At 46.4% G+C, this 17723-nt stretch overlaps 1 protein-coding gene across 2 annotated transcripts in view; it reads left to right on the top strand.

The window, feature by feature from the left end:
- GAB3 (GRB2 associated binding protein 3) overlaps positions 1-15360 on the top strand; it is a 53921-nt gene extending 38561 nt beyond the window's left edge. The window contains exons 3-10 of one of the 2 annotated variants that reach the window (XM_031602756.2): positions 1162-1378; positions 2241-2710; positions 5146-5201; positions 6256-6511; positions 7405-7486; positions 8732-8834; positions 10052-10165; positions 10994-15360. In XM_031602756.2, the coding sequence (XP_031458616.1) occupies positions 1162-1378; positions 2241-2710; positions 5146-5201; positions 6256-6511; positions 7405-7486; positions 8732-8834; positions 10052-10165; positions 10994-11110 (1415 nt within the window). In that variant the 3' untranslated portion in view covers positions 11111-15360. The remainder of the gene's footprint in view (positions 1-1161; positions 1379-2240; positions 2711-5145; positions 5202-6255; positions 6512-7404; positions 7487-8731; positions 8835-10051; positions 10166-10993) is intronic. The other variant, XM_031602757.2, reaches the window with a different exon arrangement.
- Positions 15361-17723: the final 2363 nt, after the last annotated feature.

Raw genomic sequence — 17723 nt, forward strand, 5'->3', positions numbered from 1 at the left:
CATCTTCTGTCATAGTGGCAAAGAGGGAGACAGGCACCAAACCAATTCTCTGCTTGCTCTCTAGAAAACGGGCATGCATAATTTATTCTCCCCAACTGCTATCACAGCACAACTTTAATGCACACTGGTTTGGTTACCAGCAGAGCTGGCAGGGAAGGGGACGATCTGTTAGGAGCTGGCTGTGGGTTTCCAAGCCCCCAAAGGCCAGAAAAGAGCAGCCACACAGCAAGCGGGAGGGATGGGGATGGTGCAGATCTGCCATGTGTTGTGCAGCCCGCAGCATTTCCTGATGGGATAATCTGAGGCTAAACTCTGCAAGTACCAGATGGAGCTCAGGCCTGTTCATTCTCTATGTTAATAATCCAGAATGTCATTAATTTTTCTTGTACATTATGGGTTTTTTTATTTTTTTTTAAATACGTGGTCAGATGGTGACGTGAACATGCTTTGCTGGGGTCTCTATGGAGTTAGCCTGATGCATATTTGATCACACTCAGCTTGCAAAACAGCTCCAAGTCCAATATCTGCAATCTGAGTTACTGCCTGAGCCAGCAGAATGAAAAAGAGAAAAGTTATCTTTCAGCTGGGAAGGCTTCAGCTGTCAGCCCTGCTTCACAAGCATGAAAACTCCAAATCGCTGTGTCTTTCAGATGATCACTGGGGCGAAGAGGGCTGCTGAAGTCACATTGCTGTGAACACCTGTCTAAAATTATGCAAATGCTTTGTTTAGGAAGCTTGAATTTAAGTATGTGCATTAGTGCTTTGTAACCTGGGGTACACTGCTATGCCAGACCTCCAAGTAAACAGGGGGAAGCAGCAGCAAGCCAGTGCTGATGGGGAAGAAAAAAGATGACTCCATCCCCAATTTAAAAGAAAAGCACCACTTTCTCCTGCTTCTTTTGGCTTAGAGGAGGAAGGTGCTTGAAGACCAGCGTGGAGGTGTCGGTGTCACTGGCGGGCTGGTTTCTCGTTGGTGGCTCTGGGCAGAGGCATGACCATAAAGCCGAGCTGTGTGCAGGCTCTCGCTATGCTGAGGGCTGGGTTGACCTGCTGGGGATCTTGCAGCGCAGTGCAGGACCTGGCCCACAGAGGCATGCTCCCTGCGATCACTTATCACCTCACTCTGCTGCAACTCACCAGGGCTGTTGTTTCCCCTTGCAGGTTCAGTGGAAAGCCTGTCCCACACAACCTCGTCCCCCCAGCCTTCGCCAGCTGCCTCCACCCACACATCCCGCATCGCTGATCCCTCCTTCTCGGTTGACCACACTGCCACCGATGCTTCTGCTGCAGAGGAGACCCCTAGTGAGTCGGAGTCGGTCTTCCTCCCCGACTACCTCTTCCTCTCCAACTGCGAGTCGGGCAAGCTCAGCCACACCAGGTAACTGGGGTCTGTGCACATGTCAGGTTGCAGCCACCCACTGCCTACCCAGCGATGCTCTGTGGGATGGGGGAAACTGGTCCCTTAGTCCTGCAGCTCTAGGGAGGCTTTCGAGACCAACAGGAGGCCATCAGCCTAATCCAGTTTACAAGGTCTTTTTATAGTGAAGGTGAGCAGTCAAGCATCATCTGTTGGTCCTGGCCCATGCAGTCTTTCTCCAAGTGCTCTTTCTGCATTCTGCAGCCCAAGATGCTCCACAAAGTGCCCCATGCACCAGCTCAGGGAGATACCATGGCTGTAGGGAAGGGACAGATTTTGGCTCAAACTGTGCTTTTTGTCATACAGTGTCACTCAGAAGAAAAGAAAGGGTGAAGTCTCAGCAGAACAGTGCTCTCGCTCCTCCCCTTCCTTCTCTGAAAGTTCCTCTGGTTTTTAACTTGAGTTCCTGAAACACGACAGTTGTCTTGCTCTGGGAGCCGCTTCTCCCCTTGCCTGGGAACCTGACTTTGTAGTTATAGGTATTTAGTGGATTCTGCAGCATAAAGATTGAAACTTGAGAAGTGGTGGCATGAGTGCTTCTCATGTACACCGAGGACTTGGTCTCTCTGCTGCTGCAGGGGATTGAAGCCCTGGGCTGACAGACGAGCATTCCTGGGAGGCAGAGATGGGGCATGCACTGGGCTGAGCTCAGTCAGAAAGCAAACACCATTAAGGGATCAGTGGGCATTTTCCAATAGGGAGTGAAAAGCAGCCCATGGAGCTGCTTCCAGTGGATTGCACCCCCAAGTCCCCACATTCACTCATTCACCCAGTTGCAACCGGAAGAAAAGGCAATGTTGGTCCTGCTCTGTGCCCCATGCAGGTGTGACAGCTGGTCCAACTCAGATAGATCGCTGGAGCAGACCTCATCAGATGATGTTTTCATCGACTCTCTGCAGTCCCAGCCCTCCTTGTACCTCGTGCAACCATCCAGCACCATACACCAGGATGGGACCCCACTGGCAAACCCTGGTGTGGTGCCCAGGAGCACGGACATGAGTGGGACAGCCAGCGACTTGTCCTCCTCTCCACTGCTGGGGACGTCACTGACACCAACCTTTCCAATGGAGCAGAGCCAAAGCACACTGCCCTATGGTGTGAGCCAGCTGGATGTGCTCTCCAACACACCCCCACCACGGCCCCCCAAGCCCACCCACTTCTCGGACAGGCGAGGGGATGAGGCAGGTGGTGGGGTGCTACAGAATGGCCACGCGGGGACCTGCCGTGTTCCAGTGGCACTGGTGCCCAGGAGGATCTCCCTGTCCAGCCTAGACAACATGAGGAACTGGAAAGGTGAGTGCAAAACTGCATCCCAAAGGGCTTGCTCCAAACCAGTTTGCAAGCAGTGTTCTGACCTATCTACCCGTGCATTCAGTTCTTGTCCCTCTCTCTGCCTCTGAAGGTCAAAATGTGGGCTTGTAGAGGAGAAGTGTCTTTGTGGCTGTGCTACTCAGAGTCCTCTCAGTAAAAGCAGCGGTCTTTCCACATGCTTAAAGAACAGGAAGCCAAGGAGATGCTGGGGGTGGGATGTAATCCTGGCTGAACCAGGGTGATTGTGTCCTTCAGCAAATCCCCTCTGTCCTTGCATTTCTTTCTGGCTAGTCTGAAAACTTACTGCAGAGCTAGACTGCTGCAAAGCAAGCTCAGCTTCCATGTGAGGTGCATTTCCACTTGTTCTTAAAATACAGCCATTTCAAAATAACGGTGGGAAATCCAGAATATACAGATGTCAAAGTCCAGCACACTCAGTATATGAGAGTTTTATTCTGTGGAGCCACTGAACAAAGAGGAGCAGCTGAAACACCTAGCTGGAAAGCATCACTTATTTTGGAGTGACATGTCTTTTTGGATGACAAAGAAAATGTAGGGCTTTATGGATAAGTGTCCTCCAGCCCTCTGTAGGAATCATAGAGTCATTAAGTTTGGAAAAGACCGCTAGGATCATCTAGTCCAGCACACTCAGTGTCTGGGGCCGTTAGATCTTGCCCTTGAAGCTCAAGCACTAGAGCAAGGAGACCTCTGCCCCAGGCTGTTTATCAATGTACAAACAATTCTTGGAAAGTTTTTGCAGAAACACCCATCAGTGGAAATGCTGTTCTTCATTATCTGTTACGTCTGCTTGCTCTCTGAAAAACATTACTTCTGCTTCCACGCATACACCGCTCTGACACCAGCAGCAAGCTTGAGATGGTTAACGTTTCTCCATCAAAGTTTGTGCCAAAATGCTGTTAAGAGGATTAAGTGCCCAAATGTCATGTTCTGCTACCATGCTGCAAGGTTATCTCTGCCTGACAGGGGGCAGCAATGAATTAATAAGTGCTGCTATTTTTTTTCTTCTCCTGAGTGCAGCTGAAACTATTTGAAAGGTTAAATTCTGAAGTAAAATGTGCTTCACAGAGAAAGATCTGAGAAAGAAATAGGGAGAAAGCAGATGCTCCTTATGGGCTCCTGCAGTTTAGTTCATTTGTTTACCTTTGGTAACCTGTAAATGCTGAGCTGCTGTTAGTCAACCTACTACAAAGGCAGCATGTGCAGGCAAAGCACCTATGTTGTGGCACCTACTGGTACCTGAATGCCTTTTTGCCAAAATAACTAAATACTGTCAGCGTCTGCTGATCCAAATCCATCTGTGCCCACACTAACCTTCCTGCTTAGCACTTCTGCTGCTGCTGGCATTGCCTCACACCCTACTGCAGTGCAGCACTGATGTCTCCTGGGCCAGGGAAGGGTGCAGGCTCATGATGCTCCTGCCCTGGGACTCTGTAGAGCACAGAAAAACAGTTTTCTGCAAAGAAAATCATTTTCCAGAATAGGATGGTAGATGTATGCATAGGTAGAAGTATATATGCCTGTGTGTGCATATATATTTGTATCTATTCAAACACATGTGGTAGGTAGGAGTGACAGCAGTTCTGTTTCCTCCAAATCTCCCTGTTTCTATTTTCTGTCCTTCTTGAAATCAAAGTGTAACAGTCTTCCATTTTTTAGAGTGAAATCTCACCATACAGAGAAGAAACCTCCCAGCATATCCCACCACTGTTCTTCTATACGCTGAATCACATTCTTTTTCATGTTTTCCTTAAAAAATGAAGTTGACCCACACCAAGGCAATCCAGACAAGGGACACTGTGACCAGCAGCCTTCTCTCTGGCTGTTTGTCCTCCACCAGCACAAGGCACGTGCATCACATCAACATTTCTGGGTGGCAAAGATAATTTCTCCCCTATATTATGTTTGTTCACACACTATCAGTACATGCTTCCCTGGCACCTCATGCCCTAGGCACCTAAATGGCTTTCTGAACAATAACAAAATAATCTCCATCCAGTCCCTTTTGTTATAATGACTGTTATATGATAGATGGGCAATGGAGAGACTAGAGCAGGTGTTGGGTTTAAGCATTGGTCTGCTTGGTTGCTTGCTCTGCACGCCAGCCTTTCTGCCCAGCAAACTGCTTGTGTCTATGGGAAGCATCATTTACAGCAGAATTACATGTGAGTAATTTCCTTGGTTTCATCATGCTTAAAGTAGCTGTAATTGTTCTCGAAACATTACCAAGTTAGTCCTGCTCCTACATATCACTGAATTTCCTTGTTTAGGTTAAATAGCAGGAGTTCTGCAATCTCTGTGTAGCCGTGGTTATTTTAAAGCCATATGCTTTATTTTGGAATGATCTCCATGAGGTTGCTCTGGCTTGCCACATTTTTAATCACTTTTTTTCCTTGCAGCAGACATGGAAGGGAGTTCTTTAAGAAGTCGGGACAAGAGACTGAGCTTGAATTTGGTAAGTACTCTGCATAAATTTAAACACAGATGCATGACAAACTTCCAAATGTGAGTTATTTCACATCCTGATAGACAGTCACTTCTCTCCTGCGCTTAGCAAAAGAATTTAAAAAATGGAGGAAGCCCTTGGCTTTGGACAATTTTGTGGCCAAGGAGAGGAGAAGGTCACAAAATGGAGAACTTGCTTTTAAAGCAGGCAAAGGCAGGTCTGCTGTGAAGGACAGCAGTGACTCCAGAATGAACCCATTGACCAAAGGCACCTTAGAAAACTGCTTCTTTCTTGAAAAAAAGAGGGGTAAAGAAGCCTACCACTTCCTGATCCCGAGGAGCATCTCTTCTCGGGACATGGGGAAGTCTCTGCCTCAAAGCCCATGTGATTCAGAACTCTGCAAGCCCAAAGGTCCTGCCTCAGCTTTTATGGATGTGGGTTATGTGTAGCACCACCAAGCATCATACAGCCAGCCTTCTGCCTGGCACTGAACACTGTTTTCTGAGTGGGAATTCCTTTGCTGCTCATCTGCAAGCCCTGGTGGTGTGCAGCTAATGCCTACCTCCCCTTTGAAAGCTTGCAGAGTTGATGATCCTCTCTCCTCAATGCTCAGCCAGCACCAGCCTGCATGAAATGAATCTCTAATGTTTGTTCCCAGCTGTCAGAAATAACTTGTTTGTCTGTGCCTCTGCTCTCTTAGCTCCTACATTTGCAAAAATCTAGTTGATCAGGTGTTCTCCTTTTGGATGTTTTCATATAAAAGGGCCCCCTTCATATAGTAGGACAGAGTTGCTGCTGGAGGAGGCAAATGCAGCCTTGCTGAAGTCAGAGGATTGAACCTACTGAAGTTACCCATAAATTTGGTCTTACTTTCCAGAAGTGAGTGACTGAGCTTAGCTGTGGCACGAGCTCCACATCTGGCATGAGCATCTGAACATGTGTGTTTCTCCTGTCCTTCCAGCTCACACTTCTTGCTGAGGTCTCATCAAGACCTCTCAGTTTGCTCAGAGCTAGCTGTTTGTTCACCACCATTTCTCTCTCCTTTCCTCCCTCACCACTGAAGCCCTGCCCCTTCTCCCCACTCTACTCAACGGCTGTGGATGGAGCAGAAGACAACTATGTGCCCATGCGCCCCAGCACCTCTCCCTCGGCACCTGGCTCCGACTGCTCCCCTGATGGCTACATCCCCATGAGCCCCAGCTCGGCAACCTTCACCTTCCCTGTAGTCAATACTGAAAAAGTCACCAGCCCCTTACCTGAGCTGCCCTCCGACCTGGAGCCGCCCCCGGTGAACCGAGACCTCAAGCCTCGCAGGAAATGTAAGCCCAGACTTAAAGAGCAGCCACTAGGCAAGTGCCCTGATAGAGGGGACACAGGTGGCCTCCTCTGGGAGTGGCCCTGGTGCATTTCATATGTGTTAGTATAGCGCAGGAGTGTGGATCAACCCTGCAAATGGCCACATGGGTGTAGTTTGGGGGACAGGAGGCTAAACCCTGCGTCCTTCTGTCTCACCAACTCCCCTGCCTCCCAGGAACAGGACAGCCAGGCACTCAAATCCCCACACCTGATGTGGACTTTTGGTTAAATCTTCCTTAAATTTTCCTTCCTGCCTCTCATGGCACTTCCAAAATTTGAGTCACATTTTCAGAGGACATACTGGGGACAAAAGTTAGTTCTGCAGAGAAGAAATTGCTGAAGCCAAGTCTGTATTTAAGCACTTTGGGCTACAGAGCCACAGAGCCACATTCTTCTTGTTGAAGAAATGCTACATGAAGCAGGGAGAGAAATTTAGAGTGCTGCCGGAAAGCAGGGCAAGCTCAGCTCCTTTCTTAGAGGGTTTTGAGATCTGATTGGAAAAGGTACCGTAGTGTGAGGTGTGGTCCTCTCCATAGGTAGCACCTTTGGGTTTAAAAGAAAGCCCAGAGCCTTGACCTGAAGGTGAACTGGGCTCTCCTTGCTGAGGCATGGACTTGTAGGGCATTTGCTTTCCTAATGTCTATTGTATTTATTCTGTTGGTTTTGGACTAATGAGGGATTTTGCTTTCCTGCACTGACTGAAGCAGTCACCTGTTACTGATTTCTATCAATTAAGTTTTGTGAAATACTCTTGTTAGTTTCTTACTGTTATTAAAAGTTTGCATTTTCCTAATCAACCCATGCTTTTTGTGAGTCTTGCTCTTGCAAATGTAGCTCCTTTTGTATCTCTTTGTAGCACGGCCACCTCCTTTGGACTTGAGAAACCTCTCCACAATCCGAGAGCATGCTGCTGTGACCAGGATGTGGACTGTGCCTTAGTAAGTTAACATGAAACCCACTGTTCCCATCTTTCAAGCATTAACATTGTGGAATGGAATTAAAAATAACTGATCACATTTCTTGAGATACAGTTTCTGGGCAAAGTCCACAAACCAGAATTTCACAGGGTTCCTTCCAACATCCCCAAGGCTTTTGCTGTCTCTGAAAGTCAATGCTCCCTGTCAAGACAGGTAGCTCCAATGAGCTGAGCATCATGCAGTGCTGCCAGGAGGGATGTGGGTTGGATATCCTGCAGATTAGTGTTTGCTCAAAACTCAGTGTCTTTTGAAGGTTCCTTTTGAAAAGACCAGAGCTAACCTTTGCTCTAGAGTGCTTGTTGTGATGGCTAAACTTCAACTTCAGGGAATTCATGAGCTGGGGAAGTCACAGCGAGATGCCTGGGGGAAAGCCTGGCCATACTAATCCCTCTCCCAGCCCAACCCTTGAAAGCTGGTAACCCTTCAGCTGCCTGCCACAGGCTGTCTGAGGGAGAACCAGTAGCCTCCCTTCCCAGCATCCCTGCCAGAGTGCCACAGTTAATGAGTGCTGACACAGTGCAGAGTCCTGAAGGATAATGAGCTCAGAGGGAGTTTGCATGTTTCGCATTAACAAAACTAAAAAAGGACTATGTCCGGAACTAATAAAGCAGAAGGAATTACACTGTTCATGCTGCACGAAGTAGCCATCCAATTTCCTAGTAACTAACCCCATTGTGCCAGCCTGCAATAATTCACTCATGATATACCTCTGACAGCAATGTTAGTGAAGAGATTTCCCTGAACAAGGGCTGAGTTGCAGCCATCTCTACACACAGACAGCATGTGTTTACATGGTGTTCAAAGCCAGCCAAGTCCCTCAGCATTCCCCTCCAGTAGCTAATTAATTTGTGTTAATCTCCAAGAAGCGGGTACCCGCACAACAAACTGCCCCACTGGCACTTGTTACCCAAACGAACGTTCTCTTTTGTGCCCCTTGATGGAGGATGGCTACAATATTTTATGCTTTCTGTCATAGCAGAGATGGTAAAAGTTCATTAAAAAATAAAATAAATAATCAAATCAACTAAGACACTTACAAGATTATAACACTTTTTCTAGAACTAAGGAATATTTTTGGACATCCTTTCCATAAAGGCTGCAGCGTTAGTGTGAGTTTATTCACCATATGGACTGTGTCAGGCTTTGGCTTCATTTCAGAGCATCTGTAAGATGCTTCCTTAACCTCTCCTGTGTTTTTCTTCATAGCAATCGAATGAGCTTTATCTCACCAGAAAGAGACGGTATTAATTCAGCAAGAATATTTGCCAATTCAGTTTCCGGAGAAGAGGAAGAAAGTTACATTCATATGGTAATGTTCATTTTCACACAGCCATCCTTTGCTTTATTCTGTTCTGTCACATTTGATAGAGAATGTAGAAGTTTGTTTTCTAAGAAAAAAATGTTGAGGAGGTTTGTCCTTTGCCTTCTGTTTTAACAAAAATGATGAAATGGTTTTAAACCAAAGACAGTGGGACCAATTTACAGAGAGATAAGGGGAGCCCTTCTTCTGCTCTGCAGAACTCAGCTGTTCGCCCACGAATGTTGCTGAGCAGTTCCAAGAGATCACAGGGATCAGCCATATTTACATGAGAACTCATTAAGGCAAAGGCAAATTAAATCTTTTCACCTTTCAAAAGTGTGCCCTGCAGAATCTCCAAGGAAATGACAGAAAGCCGTTAGTGCACTTCCTAAAGAAACACACCAAATATTGTGCAGAAACAGAACGCCCATTACAATCTCCTATTGCTTCTGCTTTGGCTGATGGCACTAACCCCACTTCCCATCCCACGAGAGAAGAACATCTGGCTTTGTGGCTTCCTTTTCTTCATTCACTCTCCAGCCATATCTTGCAAAAGACCAGAACCTCAGTTTCCTTTGAGTTTTGGGTAGAAATTCATCTCAAGTCCCTCATTCTGAGCCACTGTCTACACATTTGGCTCCAGAGCTGAAGCCCAACAGCAAAGGCTATTCAAACACATTGCAGAACTGACAACAGAATCCATAAACAGTCATCTCAAATTTTAACCATGTTTTTACTAGATCACAACCTGCTCAAAAGGACAGTTCCAGATGTAACTGCTTTTTGATTTTTCCAGTCATTTAAAATTCTTCACGTGTTTGTGATCATCTGTTCATTCTCTGACACACTCAGTTGCTAGATTTGGAACAGTTGCCTCCACAGTGGTTCAGCTGGCATCCCTGCAAATCTGAACCTTCCAGGGTCTTGGGGTGAGAAGCTGAGCTCCTTCCTTAGAATAATATCTAAATCAGAATGAGATTCAGCATGATTTGCTTGTTTTGCTTTAATTACCAGGAGGAAAAGGCACTCTCCTTTCCCTTATGGCATGTGACAGCTAATCAGCACTGCCCTACAGTTAGTCACCAAATGCACCTTTGGCACAGGCTGCCCTGTGGGTGCTGGCTGTCCTCATTCGTGCTGTCAAGAGTCTCTGCTTCCAAGGCTGTCCTGCTTCCTCCTGGGATCATATTTTAAGAGCATTAAAAGTTTCTCTTCTTTCCTGACAGGAGCACAGACAGGCAACATCTCCATACAGTGGTGCTTTTCCATGGACAAGGAAATCTAACCTTGATTACTTAGCATTGGATTTTAATTCTGCTTCCCCATCCCCTGTACAGAAGGTATGAGTCCCCTGCAAAGAACCCCAAAACTCCTCACTCTGTATCTACTGGGAGGAAAACAAGATCCAGAGCCTGCTAGGTGCCCTAGGGATGTGCAGCAGTGAGGGCTTGTGGGCAAGTTTGTTTGGTGCTTGCAGGATCTCTGTACGCTCTCCCATTTTCACTGTGTCTCCACAAACCCTTTCCTGCTAGTTTTCCCCCAAATTTCTTTGCAGTAACAAGTTTACAGCCCATGATATATTCAGCAGGTAAAACTGTACCATCTCTCGTAACACAGCAAAATGTGCATCCTTACTCGTGCATCTCCAAAAACATTATAATTTCTTTAGCAATGCTGAGAAAATGCAGTCCTTGTTCCAGAGAGCTTACAGCCTGCCCAGGTGGTGAGCAGGTACCATTGCAAGCAAAGAATACTGTGTGTTTGGGAAGTTTTGTGTCCCATAGACCATTTTCCCTGTTAACTAGCACTGCTGGAGGCAAAAGACTTAGGACACCAAAGCCTTTTTAAATGAAAACCATCCTTCTGGTTAAGTGCAGGCAGGTTATCATAGCAGCAGGACTGCTTGCTTAAGGAGGATGGTAATCTGCATGGAAATAGCCAGGACAGCCATTTTCCTCACTCACATGCTGGGCTGAGCAATAGGGTGGTGGATGGTTGACTGTAGCTCAGGCAGGCTGCAAAGCAACACTTCTGTCAGCTGATGTCACTGCGAGCTTCAGGGTGAAGCGAGGCAACAAGAGAATAAGAAATAGCAGAAAATTGAGCCAGATTTCACTAACATCTTGCCCTAAAATGAATGTGATGTTTTTCTCCCTCATCTCTCACAGAAACCATTTCTTTCTGAGGAGCAGAGAGTGGACTATGTCCAGGTAGATGAACAGAAGACTCAGGCTTTACAGAACACTAAGCAGGAATGGACAGATGAGAGGCAATCAAAAGTTTAAAGGAAGAAGATTGGGATCTGGAGGAGGTTTTTTTTTGCACTGGAACCATGATGTCAATGAAGCAGCTAGCACAGAGTTCAAAGGCAGAGAGAGTGAAGAAGCTGCAAGATGCTTGCAGTCTCCGGCGGAGTGGCATTTTTACCAGAAATCTTTGATTTCATTTGGAAATAGTATGTTAAATGAGTGAGTGCTTCACTGATGATTGAAGTAATGCATTACTCTTATTACTGCCCTTACTGGTAAGCTACATGGTACCATTTCTGGCATGACTCTGGGACAAGTCAGACACTTAATGTTAACAAATCCACTACAAGTTGCATTAATCTAGTTGGTCCTGTCTTTTCCCTCTGTTGTATAATTCCTAGTTGCTAAAGCTATTTTTTTATATTCCTCACAAACACTGTGGGTGCTCAGGCTGCCTGTGGCAGCAAGCATCTGACAGATATTGATGACTAATCAACTAAGGGCTAAAATACTGAAACAGTAAAAAGAACTTTTTAAATGTATAGCGCTCAAGCAAAGAGAATTTTGGAAAATATTTTTCCCCTGTGTTTAAAAGATCTGACTCTGAGCTGTCAGAAGCTCGAAACAAGACTATGTACTGATGGGTCTGGAACGTGTGGGCACTGACCCTCTGGTTGATGACCATCGTGTTAAGTTTCTTTCTGCTGTGGCTTATTCTTGTCACCTCTCGCTCTGATTACTACTGATGTTTTCTCCGTGTCTTGAGGAGTGTCCTCAGCACAGCACAGCTGCTCCTCTAGCAGGAGACTGCTGACACACAGCTCTCAGCTGGCTGAAAAATAGAAAGGGAAGCTGTGAGCCTGTTTCTGCAAGTCTTGGGAGACCTGGCAAAGGATCAAGAATGCTTTCATTCAAACTGCAGAAGAAATGCAATTGGAATTGCTGGTAGCAATTGTCAAACTGATTGTTTCATCAGACTCACCCCAAAAAATGGAAAATTAAGAAATGCAGCGTGGTCTGTGAGAGGCTAGCAGGCCTGCCAAAAGGAAACAACAACACGGCATGAGGACCTCTAGGTTCAGGAAGCTTATCTACTTTGGGTCTTGATAGGGACACTATCTCAGGATCATATATGTGTACAGTTTGACATATTTAACTTTAGAAGCTTGGCTGCAATCTATTTTAAGATGGCATATAGCCACTGCAGAACTGGCAGTTTGCAGTGCAGTGACCCACACCGGACTTGATCTTTGCTCGTGCAGGTAAGTTCCACTGGCCATAGATGCCTGATCCTGCCAGCATGGAAGATTTCTTCTTTGACAAAACCAAGTCACTGGCCCCCTCGTGTGCCTGTTGTACCACGTTGTCATCAGACCTACTCAAAATGCTGAGTGACCAAGCAGTTGCCATGGAAACATCATCGCAGACATTGCTGGCACTGAAGGCCCTTCCTTACTGCTCTCCCTCCAGCCCCTGGGCTCACCAGGTGGGCTGAGTTGCATGTCCTGCAGAAAGGGGCTGCCTCAAAAGCAGAAATGCTGATTTCCTCCTACCTCAAGACAGCTGAAGTGCTAGCAAGTCTTGCTGTTTACTTAGATCAAATGCAGAGTTGGGTAGCTGGGTAACACCCTTCAAGAGCAGTGAGATTTGCCAGCACCTCTACTGACCCTGGGGCAAACTGGGCAGCTGGCCTCATAGTCAGAAATTGTCCTGGGTTAGAGATGCTTAGAAAATTGGATTTATGCTGCAGGATGTTCCCTCTTCTCCACCCCACCCAAAGCTCTAAAATGAAAGTTGATGTCCAGAAAAGTTTTGCAAAGAATTCAGGCTTTTCAGCATAAGATCTGGTGTGAAATTTAGTATTTGAACCCTCTTTTTTTTTTTTTTGGTCCTAAACTAAACTCAGTGTAGGCAAGTGCTGCACAGTCATGCCCCAAGTGGGGCTGTGGGAGAGGGGAACTGGACTGTGGGGATCCACACCTCTGGGGGATGCAAGAAAGCTCACAGGGCCATGCTCACAAGGATTTTGGCCTTTCTGCTCACACAAATTGCTGTCATAAAGTGTATAAATAATACAATATCACTGAGAGCTCACAAGGTATGCTGCAGTACAGAGTTAACACTCATATGAGTTGTGTATTGTGGTAAGGGACCATCACACTGAAGAGCCTTGTGAAGTACAGAAAGCATCTGTAAAGGGCAAGATCAATTATGCTAAGCTTCTGCAGAGCCCAAATTGCGAAGTGATGGCATGCTAGCCTCTGATTCAGACTGCAGTAGCGTGCAAATCAGCTCATGTTCTACTGGAGCATTTCCTTTCATGCTGTCAGAAAATCTTCTGAAGTGGAAAAATACCAAGCTATTGAGGACAACTGACACGTTTGTTATTGTGGTTTGTTGTTAAAACTGTTTAAACTTGGGCAAAACTTGGCTACTGGGTCAGTCAGAAAGAGCAAGTTCTTCTGGTTTTGTTTTCTTAAAAAGATATAAAAGTTCAACCTGGATGTGGCTGTCCTTCAGTCAGTCCCCCCTTAGACTTCTGCAGGTCTCCTTTCTGCTCCTGGAGCTGTCTTGTCCCCATCAGATGCAGCTTACTGTTTCTAACTTTCACTTTTAAACTAAAAGTTAAGTTTGAGGTTATGGTAAGGTCCGACTGCTCCAGAGTCCATGAGATGTGTTCTTGTGCAAGTACAATATACTAAACAGGAGCAATTAAAAAAATACAGAAGAAGTTTAAAAGCAGAACAGTCCTCCCCAAAGGTTTTTTTCTCCCATGTAGTCAAATTCTGCAATAATCCTTAAAGGGCAAAGAAAAGGAGAATGGCATGAGGATGACAAAAGCCAACTCTTCTGCAGTCACCCCCGTCACTGGGAACGGTCTGAAATGGAGCAGCAGCCCTGCTGTGGTCTGTCGGTGATGGACCTGGTGGCTGCTGGCAGCATCCCTGCAACCTGCTGGCAGGAGGGGAGATGCTGGAGGGAAAAGGAGCCAATGCTTGGTTCATTCTGCTCCTTGGCCAAAGGCAAAAGAAAGACTGTGAAAGCACCTGGGAACCGAATCAGCCTTTGATGTGTCATATCTGAAAATGTGGGACAGGCAGGAGGCCAGGCACTCTCCTTGTAGCATCTTCTGTTTGCTGTAGGGCTATTATTTTGTTACTTGTCTGTATTTCTTGGAAGGTATCAGGGGAGCTGTTGCAGAGGGAGGCTCTGCACTTTGATGAGCAAGGGACAGCCGGCAGCCCCTTGTGAAGCTCCTGTCCCCTGAGGACCCGGCATTGCCCAGCTAAGGACCTGTAGTGCCTTCTCCAGCATCTCTGGGGGTTCTCATTCAAAGTGGAGAGGAGCATTAAGCAGGCAGAGTGGGCTCTGTTTACTTAGATGTGTTGCTCTGTGAAGCTTGCAGATGCAGCTGATCGCATGACAAGGAGGACAGCAAGCTGAGCAGTGACATTGCCTGTGGGCAGTGGGCACAAAAACACTTGCCTGAAGTAAATCCTGCAGAATCATAAAGAGATTAATCTGCTCTGAACTTCTTTCCTGAAGACAACAGAGTGTTTACTGGGAGTTGCACTCATTCCCAAGGCCTTTACTCAATGAGGAATTAATATAGTAGTTCTTCAGTGATCACACAATGAGCAAAGAGCGTAGCAGGATCCAGGACTCTGGATCCAGGACTGAACTGTGTTTTACATTTATAACTCCTTATTACAGGAGATGGCATTAAGTACCTTACTGTCGGATAGGAACACTTTACCTGAGAATGCTTACAGCCATTGAATTCGAGCCAGGTGGTTCCCACCAGCTCACTTTGCCAAGGGCAGAGCCCACACTTCTCCGTCCCACTGATTGCATCATAGGTGTGGGTTTGGGAGTTGCATTAACTTCATGTGATTCAGTGGTTTAGTAATTCAAAGACCATCAGATGCTGTGATGAGAATGAAGCACAGGGCAATGCCTTTCCTTTGTTCCCCTGTTCTGCAAAAGTTGCTCAGGTTAAAAAAAAAAGAAAGCCACCAAAATAGCAGACTTTTGTCGTTTCAAAGCCAGAATATTTTTTGTTCAAATAAAACTTACATCTTGTGCAAATGAAGCATTACACTTTTTTGTATCTGTAAATGTGTGGGGAAGCATTAAGCAGTCATCACTGTTGCCAGGGGGAAAGTCATTGACAGAGGGGAGGAGCTCTCCCTTCCTAATGTTTCATTGTGATATTTGTTGTATATATTTGCACATTGTATCCTTTTTTCTAATAAATTAATATAAAATGTAGCTGTGATCTTTAATTATTTTGATAAGCAACAGCAAACTTACCACATTTTTCATTTCATTTTCCATTTTCAGTCCCTTATTAAGCTGTGACTTGTTCGGATATAATGAGGATGCTCCTGGGTTTCTCGTGCCTCTCTGCAAACTACTTTGCTGATTTTACAAAGTGCATTTGGTGGGGAAGAGACCAAACCAAGGCCAGCATCAGCAGCAGAAAGCCTCAGGGTTCATGGAGCCTTAGCCTTCTGCCACCAAGTAATACAGGCTGTTTTTTGATGGCTCTTAGGATCTGTATTTCTCCATCAAACAGCACGTGGAGCTCCTCTCCTGACTGCTTTGGGCAGCCAGCACAGAGGGAGCTGGCTGTTACACAATGACAGCAGTGCCTGGGGTGGTGGCAGCAGAACCTCCAGCGTTCGTTCCTTGTGAGCTGCCTGCCAGGGACTCAGCCCTGACTGCACTCCAGTACTGCCCTTGCTCTGCCAAGGGTTTTATAGGTTAATGCAGCCTTTGAGTGTTTTCCTTGCGTATGTTTGTTGTTGTTGCTCATTGGATTGCATTCAAATATACTTCATGCTTTGCCCAAGAGCTGAGCTCCTGGGAGTGCCCGTGGCTGTGCTGCAATCTAGAGGTGGTTGATGTTGCCATTGCTGCTCTTATTTCTTTACTTCCCTCTCCTCCCCACCTGGGCATCAAAGAGCATGGGGAGACCTTCTCACTGTTCTGGCGTGGGATATCCAGATGCACGTTCACAAGGAGCTCTGACACTTGTGCAGACTGAGAGACCAAGAGAGAAAGCCTCCAGAAGAGGAGGCTTGAGGTGCTGCCTTGCATAAAAACTTTGCTGCAAGTTCTTGAGCGTGGAATTTAATTTCTGAAAGAGACAAAGTCGGAGGAGCATTCTTTCAGGCTACAAACTACTTCCTTAAGAGTGCTGGGCAAGCCCGATGGACTGAAGCCAGCAAATATAGCTCCCAGAAGAGGACAAGGGCTTCCCAGCAGAAGGTGGATTTGGCTTTGGTGTGTGTTTTATCTGCGAGGACGAGGCCACGAGCAGGGGGCAGACAGCCTGTTTGCCATGCAAAAATAAGATGTCAGGGTTTTTAAGTTATTTTAAAAAATACTTTAAAAAATGAAGATTCAACATTTCTTTGGTTGAACTTCCTCTACAGTTAGTCAGAAATCATCAGGAAATGCCAGCTAAGGAAATCCTTCCTGAACTGCATGCTCAGCATAAGGAGTGCGTGCACGCAGACAGAGTGGCGAGGCAGGCTGCTGGGATCCCAGGCAAAGAGCTGGGCAATGCCACAGGGACAGCTCGAGCAAGGACAGCTCGAGTAAGTACTGCACGTAAAGTGGAAGGGCAGGGAGACAAAGCAAAGAGGAACTGGGAGGTGAGGAAAAGGGACATGCAGGAGGAGGGCAGCTGTACATACAAAGTGTCATTCCTATAGATGAGACACTGCATGGATACGTAACATATGTGAATAACTCTAAAATTCAGTTTTATGGGTTTGTTCTAAAAACAAACACTTTTATTGATAAAACTATCTGCATTGCATTATTCTGTTACAGGGTTTTTGTTTTGTTTTTTTTCTTTTTGCATTTTTAAGCTCTTTTTTTTTTTTTTTTCCATCATCCTGAGCTCTCTGCTTTGTGCTTCTCCATATAAAGCAGATCCAGTCTTCAGAGCTCAACTTCAGGGGCTCTTTGACATCCCCAACAGCAGACCCCCAGCCCATGCTTGCAGCACTCAAACAACTGTAATACAAATAAGGAAAATAACCTTTGCTCTCAGAAAAGTAAGTGATGTCCCAACCCTGAAAATACACATTTTGGGGGGTTATTTTTTCTGGTGCAGGGACCAGCAGGCTCAAAGGGCCCCACAAGCTCCTCCAGCCTCTGAAAGGCACAGCAGGTCCCACTGCACAGCTGTGAAGAGCCTTCCTGTGGGGACAGCTCTCAATGTGCGGAGATCTTGGAACAGGGGCACTGGTTTCATTTGATGGATACATAAGCTGTCACATTAGCCTGAAAGCCCTGTGCCAGCTCCTTTGCTGCATGAATGAGAAGGAAATCACATCCTGCTGCTGGCTTCTTCTCCCTCACTAAGCACCTGGGTCTCAGCCTTGCACAGACAGGGAAACCTGCAGCCTTAGGAGGAGGCAAAAAGAATCAAGCTCAGCTGAGAGGCTGCCTACAGACACTATCTCAGCAGCCAGCGAGAGATGTGGTCAGTAATGTCAGCCCAGTGTTGAGCAACCTGTTTGTCACAGTAGCCCAACTGGTTTCCGGGGCACTGCCCGCTTCCCCTCGTGCAATCTGTCAGGGTACAAAGGGCCAAGGCTGGGGCAGGGACAGAGACATGCAGCCAGGAAAG

This window comes from Phasianus colchicus, chromosome 14, assembly GCF_987193195.1.
Source record: "Phasianus colchicus chromosome 14, bPhaCol1.hap1.1, whole genome shotgun sequence".
Classification (NCBI taxonomy): Eukaryota; Metazoa; Chordata; class Aves; order Galliformes; family Phasianidae; genus Phasianus; species Phasianus colchicus.